Source organism: Leptopilina heterotoma, unplaced genomic scaffold (assembly GCF_015476425.1).
Source record: "Leptopilina heterotoma isolate Lh14 unplaced genomic scaffold, ASM1547642v1 Lhet_242, whole genome shotgun sequence".
Taxonomy (NCBI): Eukaryota; Metazoa; Arthropoda; class Insecta; order Hymenoptera; family Figitidae; genus Leptopilina; species Leptopilina heterotoma.
In genome coordinates this window covers 1,455,333-1,467,745 of record NW_025110957.1, presented here as the reverse complement: position 1 = coordinate 1,467,745, position 12,413 = coordinate 1,455,333, and the positions used below count along the sequence as shown (strand labels likewise).

Sequence of the window (12,413 nt, the reverse complement as noted above, 5' to 3'; positions counted from 1 at the left end):
AGTCTTGGATTTGTGCGATTTTGAGAAATTTCTAATTTTGATAAATCTTCACGTTTCATGACCCCCTGATTCCAAAAAAATGGTTTTTAGCGAAGTGTCTGTCTGTCTGTCTGTCTGTCTGTCTGTAGAAAATTTTGTCTCGACGATAACTCGAACAAATTTTAACGAATCGACTTGCAATTTGGGGTGCTTTTTTAGTCCATTAAAATGAAGCCTGAGTTCGTTGGACAGCTCATTTCGTCAAAAAACGACAAAAATACAAAACTTTTAAATTTTCAAAAATTTGTATTTTTTCCAATTTTCAAAAAAATATTCTTTTCCAATTTTTTCCTTAAAATTTGTACAAAAACAAACAACTTTTCTTTTACACACTTTTTTGTATAACAAAAAACAAAAAAGTTATGAATTTTTTTGAAATTTTGAAATTTTCAAAATTTTGGATTTTTGACAATTTTCAAAAAAAAAAAATTTTTTAATTTTTTTCCTTAAAATTTGTACAAAAACAAACAACTTTTCCTTTACACACTTTTTTGTACAACAAAAAACAAAAAAGTTATGAATTTTTTTTCCAAAAAAGTGCAAAAAATTGAGATTTATAGTGAGTGAAGCATTAGCCGAAACATTAAAAAACATTAAAAACATGTCAAAACTTTAAGTTTTTTCTTTTAGATGCCAAATTTAGGTAAATATACAAAATTAGGAGCAAAAAAGAACTCAAAATATCCGAAAATTTTGCTGTTTTTGAATTTTTTCGTAATATTTGTTTTTTACATTCTCATCAAAAATGAGAAAGTCTTGGATTTGTGCGATTTTGAGAAATTTCTAATTTTGATAAATCTTCACGTTTCATGACCCCCTGATTCCAAAAAAATGGTTTTTAGCGAAGTGTCTGTCTGTCTGTCTGTCTGTAGAAAATTTTGTCTCGACGATAACTCGAACAAATTTTAACGAATCGACTTGCAATTTGGGGTGCTTTTTTAGTCCATTAAAATGAAGCCTGAGTTCGTTGGACAGCTCATTTCGTCAAAAAACGACAAAAATACAAAACTTTTAAATTTTCAAAAATTTGTATTTTTTCCAATTTTCAAAAAAATATTCTTTTCCAATTTTTTCCTTAAAATTTGTACAAAAACAAACAACTTTTCTTTTACACACTTTTTTGTATAACAAAAAACAAAAAAGTTATGAATTTTTTTGAAATTTTGAAATTTTCAAAATTTTGGATTTTTGACAATTTTCAAAAAAAAAAAATTTTTTAATTTTTTTCCTTAAAATTTGTACAAAAACAAACAACTTTTCCTTTACACACTTTTTTGTACAACAAAAAACAAAAAAGTTATGAATTTTTTTTCCAAAAAAGTGCAAAAAATTGAGATTTATAGTGAGTGAAGCATTAGCCGAAACATTAAAAAACATTAAAAACATGTCAAAACTTTAAGTTTTTTCTTTTAGATGCCAAATTTAGGTAAATATACAAAATTAGGAGCAAAAAAGAACTCAAAATATCCGAAAATTTTGCTGTTTTTGAATTTTTTCGTAATATTTGTTTTTTACATTCTCATCAAAAATGAGAAAGTCTTGGATTTGTGCGATTTTGAGAAATTTCTAATTTTGATAAATCTTCACGTTTCATGACCCCCTGATTCCAAAAAAATGGTTTTTAGCGAAGTGTCTGTCTGTCTGTCTGTCTGTCTGTTAGAAAATTTTGTCTCGACGATAACTCGAACAAATTTTAACGAATCGACTTGCAATTTGGGGTGCTTTTTTAGTCCATTAAAATGAAGCCTGAGTTCGTTGGACAGCTCATTTCGTCAAAAAACGACAAAAATACAAAACTTTTAAATTTTCAAAAATTTGTATTTTTTCCAATTTTCAAAAAAATATTCTTTTCCAATTTTTTCCTTAAAATTTGTACAAAAACAAACAACTTTTCTTTTACACACTTTTTTGTATAACAAAAAACAAAAAAGTTATGAATTTTTTTGAAATTTTGAAATTTTCAAAATTTTGGATTTTTGACAATTTTCAAAAAAAAAAAATTTTTTAATTTTTTTCCTTAAAATTTGTACAAAAACAAACAACTTTTCCTTTACACACTTTTTTGTACAACAAAAAACAAAAAAGTTATGAATTTTTTTTCCAAAAAAGTGCAAAAAATTGAGATTTATAGTGAGTGAAGCATTAGCCGAAACATTAAAAAACATTAAAAACATGTCAAAACTTTAAGTTTTTTCTTTTAGATGCCAAATTTAGGTAAATATACAAAATTAGGAGCAAAAAAGAACTCAAAATATCCGAAAATTTTGCTGTTTTTGAATTTTTTCGTAATATTTGTTTTTTACATTCTCATCAAAAATGAGAAAGTCTTGGATTTGTGCGATTTTGAGAAATTTCTAATTTTGATAAATCTTCACGTTTCATGACCCCCTGATTCCAAAAAAATGGTTTTTAGCGAAGTGTCTGTCTGTCTGTCTGTCTGTCTGTCTGTAGAAAATTTTGTCTCGACGATAACTCGAACAAATTTTAACGAATCGACTTGCAATTTGGGGTGCTTTTTTAGTCCATTAAAATGAAGCCTGAGTTCGTTGGACAGCTCATTTCGTCAAAAAACGACAAAAATACAAAACTTTTAAATTTTCAAAAATTTGTATTTTTTCCAATTTTCAAAAAAATATTCTTTTCCAATTTTTTCCTTAAAATTTGTACAAAAACAAACAACTTTTCTTTTACACACTTTTTTGTATAACAAAAAACAAAAAAGTTATGAATTTTTTTTTTTTTTTTTTTTTAAGTTTTTGGGCCAGGTATATTTTTTAAGTTTTTGGGCCAGATTTAGCCAAACGGTTTATCTAGAACTAAAAAATTTTATTTTCATATCAAAATATTTTTTTTTGTCTCTCAACATTGTTTAGAAATATTGCTTTACATATTACTCAGAAATTTTTTTTTAAAGCTATTAAAAATTTAATTTTTTAGTATTTCTAAATTAAACAAATTTTTTTTTTGAGTTCTGGTTAACCGATATAAAATTCGAAATATGATTTTTTCATTTTCAATTGCACTATTTGAATATATTTTTTGTTTTTAATCATTTTTACATTATTATCACATGAGAAAGTATTAGTTTTGGTCGAAAATTGACTTTCGCTAATTTCTTGAAATCTCTACGTTTTGGAGTTCCCTGAGTCTGTTAAACATGGTCTAGAAAAAGTGTCTGTCTGTATGTCTGTCTTCGTGTCTGTCTGTAGACACAATGGTGTCCCTACGATAACTCTTGAAAAACTTATTGCATCAACTTGCAACTTTGCATGCACAAAGTTACTGTTAAAATACAGATCGAGTTCGTTAGCTAGATATTTTCGTCGAAAACTACACAAACTACAGTAGTTTCAAAATTTTGAAAATTCAATTTTTTCAAATTTCAATATTTTTAATTTTATATTACTTTCGATTAGAAAAATACAAACAACTTTTCTCTACAACATTTTTTCATAGAAACTTAATTTTTTTTAAGTTTTTGGGTCAGGCGAGGACAACTGGGTTAAAAAAATTTTATTGGTTTTCTAAAATGTTATAACTAAAATATATTCATAAAAGATATAACATTTTAGAAAATCAATGAAATTTTTTTAATACAGTTGTGCTGGTGTGACCCCTTTTTACATTTCAAATTTTTGGTCCTATCTTGTTGGAAATGGTTTTTTTCATTCTCATCACATGAGAAAGTAATATACCAGAGTAACTTTTCTAGGAGATAAACACTTAATTAAAACAAAAATGTCTGAGTAAATAAACAAAGAGTGAAAAGTTAGTCATTACGCTCCGGTCTACACTACACAAAAAATTTGATACTAATTCTTTAAAAATATTTTAGCTGCTTCTGCAAATCATGTTTTTACTAAGAGAGTTAGTATAATTAAAAATAACTTTACAATTTTAATCATCAAGACCAAAAATATACATTTAAATTCACTTAATATCGCAATCATCAACAAACTAAAACATGTGATGAGAATGTAATCCTTAAAGTCGTAGTAACTTTAAGAAAAAAAAACTGTTTTATGAAACATATAATAGGAAACAGGAACATAAATAATGCACAACAATTGCAGACCCCGGCGAGCGAAGCGAGCCATTTGCGCGCGAAGCGCGCAACAACACACGGAGCGCGAAGCGCGACGTGCGAAATAATCGCTGGAGCGCGAAGCGCGACGATCAATAATCGCGCGCCCCGAGGCGCGCTGAAACTTGCGAGGGAACAATCATGACAGGGAACAAATTTGAATTGAGCAATGGTCTTGTTGCGTTTGAGACTAAATTAGGATGGGCTCTCATGGGGAAAAATCCTGCGACTGATCGAACAGATGCAGCCACTGTTGCCATGTCAATGTTTGTAAAAGATGCAAAGATTTCCGATCTGTGGAGTCTCGATGTTTTGGGTATTAAGGATCCAACTAAAAAAGCAAATCAATCAATAAAAGAACAAAGTGTTGAAGATAACTTTTTGAAATCAGTTGTTTACAGTGATAAAAGATACTCGGTTGATTTACCGTGGGTGGATGACCACGCTCCTATTTCTCAGAATTTTGAGTTGTCTGAAAAGAGATTAAAGAATACGGTAGAAAAGTTAAAGCGAGATGATTTGTTTTTTCAGTACGATCAGGTATTTAAAGAATGGCAAAATGAAGGTATTATTGAACCAGTAATGGAAAAGTCGACCCCCGCATGTCACTACTTGCCTCATCGTCCAGTTGTCAAGGAGGAAAGCACGACAAATATACGGCCAGTATTTGATGTTTCGGCATACTTGTCGGGTTTTCCTTCCTTGAATCAATGTTTGGAAAAAGGACCAAACTTAATAGAGTTGATACCCGCTTCGTTGCTGAAATTTCGGGAACACGAAATTGCTGTTTTGGCTGACATTCGTAAGGCATTCTTGCAGATTGGGGTGAATGATAAGGATCGCGATTATTTTTTTTTTATATTGTTTATACTCCTGCCCTATTGGCCTTACGCACTTCGACAAGAGTCCCCGAGAAATACTTTTTTGGATTAAGCATAACCATTCTACTTTAGAAATTTTCTATATATTAACCTAATTTTGCGTCTACAGCCGACTTTATTAGGAGTACTCGCATTACGCCTGGACCACCCGTCAATGGGTTTTCTCGCCAGAGAAGAGGGAAACTGTAGAAAACCTCTCTGAGTACAACCGGTTTATCGACAGTCGAGTTCTAATGGTGTGTACCGGACAATAATCGACGGTGCACATCATTATACCTCGACGTCAAACCTCCCGCTCAGATTGTCTCACGTGCCGGAAAAATACCAAGCCAAGTGGGCGCGAACCAAGGATACTTATACCCTTGGTCCTTAAACGACCACCAACGCCAGGCATTTATCCGACTGAGCCAATCTGTCGGTCAAAGGATCGCGATTATTTAAGGTTTCTTTGGGTGGTTGACGAAAAGCTACAAATTTTTCGACATAAACGTGTAGTGTTTGGTCTAAAGTGTAGTCCTTTTTTATTAGGTGCTGTTTTAAAATTACATTTTACAAATTTATTACAAGCAGCGAAAGACAGTAAAGGATTATGGTCTCGCGAAATCATCGAAAAATTATCGAAATCCTTTTACGTCGATAATTGCACAACCAGTGTGGAGTCGGAGTAGGAATTGCAAAGTTTTATAACGTCAGCGAAAGAAATGATGGCGCTCGGAAGTTTTGATCTTAGAGAATGGGAACATACACGTAATGCTTCGGGTAAGGAATCGACGTTAGTACTCGGTATTTTGTTTAATATAATGCGTGATACTATTGCAGTCAATCCAGCTTTAATAAAAGATGATAGTAATACGGTAGTCACCAAACGCTCGCGTTGGTGGGAGGGACCTGATTGGTTGCGCCGCGATGAATCTAACTGGCCTTGTTTAAGAGAAAAAGTTAACGAGGATGAGGTTGGTGCAGAGATGCGGAGATCGGCTGAACTTACGATGCTAAATGTAAACGACGAAGTAGATTTCGACATAGTAGACAAGTTTTCGTCGTATAATCAAATGATTAGATTTTTTGCTATAATGTTAAAGTTTAAAAATTATAAAATTAGCGGCGAGTTGACAAACGGAAAAAAGTTGACATTTAAAGAGATCCAAAATACTGAAACACAATTTTTAAAAGTCTTACAAAACAAGATGTTTTTTCGAGAAAATAAAGAAAAATTGTCTACTTTATCAACTTTCGTTCATTCTGATGGTTTAATTCGTCTAAAAAACAGGATTTTAGAGCGTGACGATAGTTTTGGTTTCTTGTGTCCAATCGTACTGGATTCAAGCAATCAAGTGGTCAAGTTGCTCATACGAAAGACCCACGAGAACATGGGTCACGCGGGAGTGCAGACAGTCATGTGTCAAATTTGTGAAAAATTTTGGATTTTGTCATCGCGTAAAACTGTTCGCTCTGTTATAAAGAAATGCGTTGTTTGTAATAGATATAATTCGAAACCTTTGAGTGTAAATCCACCACTTTTACCTGTTCATCGTGTCAAGGATGCTGCTGTATTTGAAGTGATTGGGGTTGATTTTGCGGGCCCGGTGTACTTGCGTGGACAAACGAAAGCGTGGATTTGTCTGTATACATGTGCTATTTATCGAGAAGTTCATCTCGAATTGGTGACCTCTTTGTCCACGAATAATTTTTTAGAGAGTTTGCGTAGATTTATTGGACGTCGAGGTAGACCCTCTATAGTTTACAGCGACAACGGAACCAATTTTGTTGGCGCCGAAAATGCTTTTGAAGATTTAAATTGGGATGTCATCGCCAATTACAGTCAGGCTCGGCAAATAGATTGGCGATTTAACCCACCAACTGCCTCATGGTGGGGAGGTTGGTGGGAGCGATTAATTGGAATGATGAAAGTTATTCTTCGCAAAGTTTTAGGAAAAGCATCTCTTACATTTGAAGAGATGTATACCGTTCTATGTAACTGCGAATTGAAGTTAAATTCAAGACCTTTAACCTATGTATCAGAGGAACCAGACGATCTAAAGCCTCTAACGCCTGCAATGTTTTTGCATGATCTTCGACAAAGTGAGATGCCTGATCTAGATATAATTAATAAAGTCGATTTGAATGGTAGATTTAAGCGTAAGCGAGAAATTATGGAACATTTGCGAAATAGATTCCGTAAGGAATACTTAAGTCAATTAGTTTCCAAGTTTAATTTTAAAGAAAATCGAAAGATAAAAACCGGCGACATTGTACTCGTAGGAGATGATATACACAAGCGAATTGATTGGCCTCTAGCTCGAATCGAAAGACTAATTGAAGGTAGAGATGGCACGGAACGCGTTGCCTATTTAAGGACAAAAAATGGCGTTATCAAACGTCCTGTGCAGCGTTTATATCCATTAGAGTTAAGCTACTCTTGCGAAAACGAAGCTACGATAATAAGTAATAAAATGTCGGACGAACCTGGAAGTGAGCCTATTGTAATCGCGAAAGATTGTAAAGCTACGACATCGAAAGAAACAGAACTTAAAACTCGCTGTGGTAGAATTGTTAAAAAACCACGGTTTTTCAAAAATTGAAATGTAATAATTGAGTCATATACTCAAGGTGGGAGGATGTTTGGAATACCAACAATTTATATTTCAAAATAATTAAAATTTGTACCGCGAGAGGGCTTGCCCAAAAATATACGAGGGTTTTTGCGACGGAAGGGAGGGCAGAGTTTTGCATGAGAATGCGTGGTAAGAGTAGCGTCTCGTTTTTATGTTGATCTTACCTTTTGTGAAATGTTTAATTGTAATAAATCCTTTTATTCGTAAAGTTTATGTTTTAATTCTCTCTCTCCTTAACGTGTAAATAAACAATATTTTTATGGGGGTGAATTTGATTGAAATATATTCAGAACAAATATTCTAGACCTTAGAAACGGTATTTAAATTTTTGTACACAATTTATTTAAGAATAATTGGAAATTTGTGAACATTATGATTAGGGGATGATTGTTAGGGGTGGTTTTTATTAATATTAGTTTTAGTTTAAACATAATATATTGTGAGAAAATTCCATAACTTATAGAATGTATAAAAAAATGTTATGTCTATGTTCATGATAATTATTACCAAACTGAGCAACTAATCACGGTGCGCCTTAACTAAAATTAAATAAAAAGGTCTTACACCTAGAAAATTAGTAGACATTCTGAATTTATAATGTTCATAGATAAGAAAAATCAAAAAACTAAAATAATCTGTGGAGAGATTTTGAAATAAATCCACTTTGAACATTTTTGCGCACGAAGTACGATATTTTGGACAATATGGCATTGTTTATTTATATGAATAGGAAGGAAAAAATGATATAATAATCATTTTTAAGTGGCAATTCTATTAAAAATAATAATATTAATAAATTAAAATTTAATAATTATTATTAATATTAATATTAATAATCATTTTTAAGTGGTAATTCTATTAAACTTTTATTATTTTAACATTTTAGTACTAATAAAATATAAAAATGTAACATAATTTAATTATAATTACATCAATTTAAACATGTGAAGCATTTTATGTACAAACAGCGCTCAAAAGGTGTTTAGGATAATCTGGGTGATTCGCAGCAACCTTATTCATTTCCCAGGAAGACTTTAGGAAATCAAAATGTACGGACTCCATATGAAGATTTTTTATATGGGAGAAAAATAACTATATTTTCTATTTTTTAAATAATGTTTATTTTCTATGGCAAAATTAAACATTTTCAAATAATTAATTTCTATAAACCCTAGTTCGGTTGTAATTCAACTTACTTGTTTTTATTTATTTATATCAAATATGCAATTATTTTTCATAATTAATTATTTTAATTTACTCTCTAAATCTGAATTAGTAGTTTTCTACTAGTGAAATAGTGCGAATTCATTTACCAATTGAATTAGTAACTGTTTTTACTATTTTTTAGTAGTTTTTTATTAATTATTAGTAGAAAATTTACTAATTTTAAATAGTAAAAAATACGTTCTACTAATTAAATTAGTAATTTTCCACTAGAAATTATTAAAAAATTACTAAAAATTAGTAAAAAGAGTTACTAATTCAGTTGGTAAACGAATTCGCACTATTTCATTAGTAGTAAACTATTAATTCAGATTTAGGAAGTAAATTAAAATAATTGCATATTTGATATAAATAAATATTTAAATAAATAAAAATATTATAAGTTGAAGTATATTATAAGTATAAGTTGAAATACAACCGAACGAGGGTTTATAGAAATTAATTATTTGAAAATGATTAATTTTGCGCTAAAAAATAAACATTATTTAAAAAATAGAAAATTTAGTTATTCTTCCCATAGATAAAAAAATCACCCGGATTATCCTAAACACCTTTTGAGCGCTGTTTGTAGATAAAATGCTTCACATGTTTAAATTGATGTAATGATAATTAAATTATGTTACATTTTTATATTTTATTAGTACTAAAATGTTAAAATAATAAAAGTTTAATAGAATTACCACTTAAAATGATTATTATATCATTTTTTCCTTCCTATTCATATAAATAAACAATGCCATATTTTCCAAAATATCGTACTTCGTGCGCAAAAATGTTCAAAGTGGATTTATTTCAAAATCTCTCCACAGATTATTTTAGTTTTTTGATTTTTCTTATCTATGAACATTGTAAATTCAGAATATCTACTAATTTTCTAGGTGTAAGACCTTTTTATTTAATTTTAGTTAAGGCGCACCGTGTAATGTATAGAGGATGATTTTTGTAAATTGGTCATTATTTTTAATAGTGTGTATTTGATTGAAATATATTCAGAACAAATGAGCCTCCCAATTCAAGAACTCGCCCGACGCTCGGATGAACACTCTAACGCCAGTCAAACGTTAAGAAAAGTCACAAAAATTAAAATTTGAAATTTTGATTTTTTAGAAGCACTACCTTGTAGGAAATTGAATAGCGCATCTTTTTATCTTTTGAATTTTTTTCGTAGGATGAATATTGTCGGAAATAATGACGAAAAATGGTAAAATTTTGTTCTTCAAATTTCATTGCTTTTTAAAACATAAATCATCGTATCTTCGACAATTATTGTCGAATTGACTTCAAATTTGGTATGCAAGTCTATTTGGGTTCTGGGAAGACGATAAAATGATCAGAATGTAAAAATTTCCTAATTGTTCACTAATTTGTTAATGTAAATAAAGGCTTGTCAATTTTAGGTTAACTTACCTTCGTCGACAAAAAGTCTGCGGTGAACTTTCGAATTGAAAAAACTTCTAGTGAGACATTTGTTTATTAGTATATAAGGAAGTTTTTTGGAAAATATTAGATTAATTTAGGGGTTAGGTTGCCATATTTATTCATTTTGCGCCGGATAAGGAAGGGATTTCTCAAGATGGTTAATTTGTCCCTCTGTTATAAACTCATTTTCCCTCCAAGAGAAATGGCACGAATATCTGTTAATGGTGTATTTGAACATTTAGATTGTTATTCAATAGCTAACTCTCAAATATGAACGATTTGTCCCTCCAGATGTTTAGTCCAATACTCCAGTTTTCTCAGTGTTATATATGCACAGGAACTCCCCGTATAAATGTTCTAAATAAATAAAAAAAAATTTCGACGTATTTTGACCTCCGAAGACCAAAAAACGGATTTTAAAAATTTGTCCCGATGTGTGTGTGTGTGTGTGTGTGTGTGTACTAAAATTACATTTGCCTCAATATCTCAGAACAAGAAAGAGCTAAAGGCCTCAATTTTTTTTTAAATTGTAGGTAGAAGTTTAGTTTTGTTTCGTATTTAGTTTTGTAGAGTTTTTTCAGGCGCATCTTTTGAGCCCTAATTGAACAATTTTCGTCCATATTGACCGGAGATATTAAACTTTTAAAAATCTAAAATTTTGAAAAATAAGACTTTTATAAAATTTTGTTTAAATTATGTAAAAGTAACTTCAAAAAATTATTACCAACTTGAAGAGCATTAAAAAAACGCTTCGATTGACTTATTTTTGAACCTGATTCGGGCAGAAATTATGAAATTATTGGTATTTGAAAAATCAAAAATTGTGGAAAATATCATTTTTTCAAAATTCTTGTTTATTAACTTATGTGTAATTATTAAACTATTATTACCATCTTATAGAATATATAAAAACACATTTTTTGGACCAAGATTTAATGAGTTTTAACCCTTTTATAAAAAGTAATTCTTATATTTCAATTATTATTATTTTTATGAGGAAGCAAAGTGTTCATGAAATGAACACTAAAATTATAAAAATGTACAACTTGGCAGCGGTTTTTTTAAATTATATTATTTTTTTATTATTATTTTTAATAGTATTATTATTAAATTATTAACAAAAATATTAAATTGTTATTATAAAAGCAAAAATAAGAACTAAACTTAAGACAGTCTCATTCTAAAAATATAATATTTGAATTAAAAGTAAAAAATTTTGAAATGTACGATAATTTATGGCTCGAGCCATAAATTATCGTACATTTCAAAATTTTTTACTTTTAATAAAAAAAAATTAAAAAATATAGTAATATATTATATATATTATATAGTAATATATAATATTTATAAAATTATAGTTCAGATCTGAACTATAATTTAATATTCTAGACCTCAGAAACCGTATTTGAATTTTTTGTACACAAATAATTTAAGAATAATTGGAAATTTGTGAAAATTATATTTAGGGGATGATTTTTAGGTGTTGTTTTTATTAATATTAACTTTAGTTTAAACATTATATATATTGTAAGAAAATTCCATGACTTATAGAATCTGTAAAAAAATGTTATGTTTATTTTTATGAGAATAATTACAAATTGACCAAATAATGTACAGAGGATGATTTTTGTCCATTGGTCATTATTTTTATAGGGGTGAATTTAATTTAAATATATTCTGATTAAATCACGAGCCTCATAAATGTTATTTATCTTTTTATCCAATTTTTTAAAGAAAAATTGGAACTTTTTTAAACCTATGTTTAGGGGGTGATTTTTAGGGGTGGTTTTTATTATTTGGAGGGTACAGTGTTAAAACTACATAAATAAAATGTTTTTCTGTTTTACAAGAAAGATTACAACAAATTTGTGAAAGATTACTTTATTTTTCTTTGTTATTCACTCAATTGGCCATATTTTTAGGGTAGTTTGGGCGATTTTTTGGACAAACTGCCCAACCCCTAAATGGAAATAAAATTCGCCATGCGGCATCAAAAACTTGACTTTCTTACGAAAATTTTGAGTATACATACAACATTTTATCTTCAAAAATAAAGTGTGCAGGGGGGTGAACGGATTCAAAAAGCATATATAAAAAATCTGACTAAAGATATTTAGCAAATACCTTTAGGTATCTCTTCAGGGGTCGATT

General features: G+C 29.6%; 2 protein-coding genes across 2 annotated transcripts; both read left to right on the top strand.

Annotated features, from left to right (window-relative positions):
• Positions 1–4,264: 4,264 nt before the first annotated feature.
• On the top strand, positions 4,265–5,672 carry LOC122503077. The gene is made up of 2 exons (XM_043613498.1): positions 4,265–4,925; positions 5,533–5,672. Exons 1-2 carry the CDS (start codon positions 4,265–4,267, stop codon positions 5,670–5,672), a joined length of 801 nt encoding a protein of 266 aa, XP_043469433.1.
• Positions 5,673–5,708: 36 nt separating this feature from the next.
• Positions 5,709–7,586, top strand: LOC122503076. The gene has a single exon (XM_043613497.1). The coding sequence runs from the start codon at positions 5,709–5,711 to the stop codon at positions 7,584–7,586; it is 1,878 nt and encodes a 625-aa protein (XP_043469432.1).
• Positions 7,587–12,413: the final 4,827 nt, after the last annotated feature.

What these genes read in the sequence shown, in the direction of transcription:
- LOC122503077 (XM_043613498.1), top strand. Translation starts at nt 4,265, where the DNA reads ATGACAGGGAACAAATTTGAATTGAGCAATGGTCTTGTTGCGTTTGAG. An exon ending in TGCTGTTTTGGCTGACATTC is followed by an intron (nt 4,926 to 5,532) that starts GTAAGGCATTCT and finishes CTTTTTTATTAG; the next exon opens with GTGCTGTTTTAAAATTACAT.
- LOC122503076 (XM_043613497.1), top strand. Translation starts at nt 5,709, where the DNA reads ATGGCGCTCGGAAGTTTTGATCTTAGAGAATGGGAACATACACGTAAT.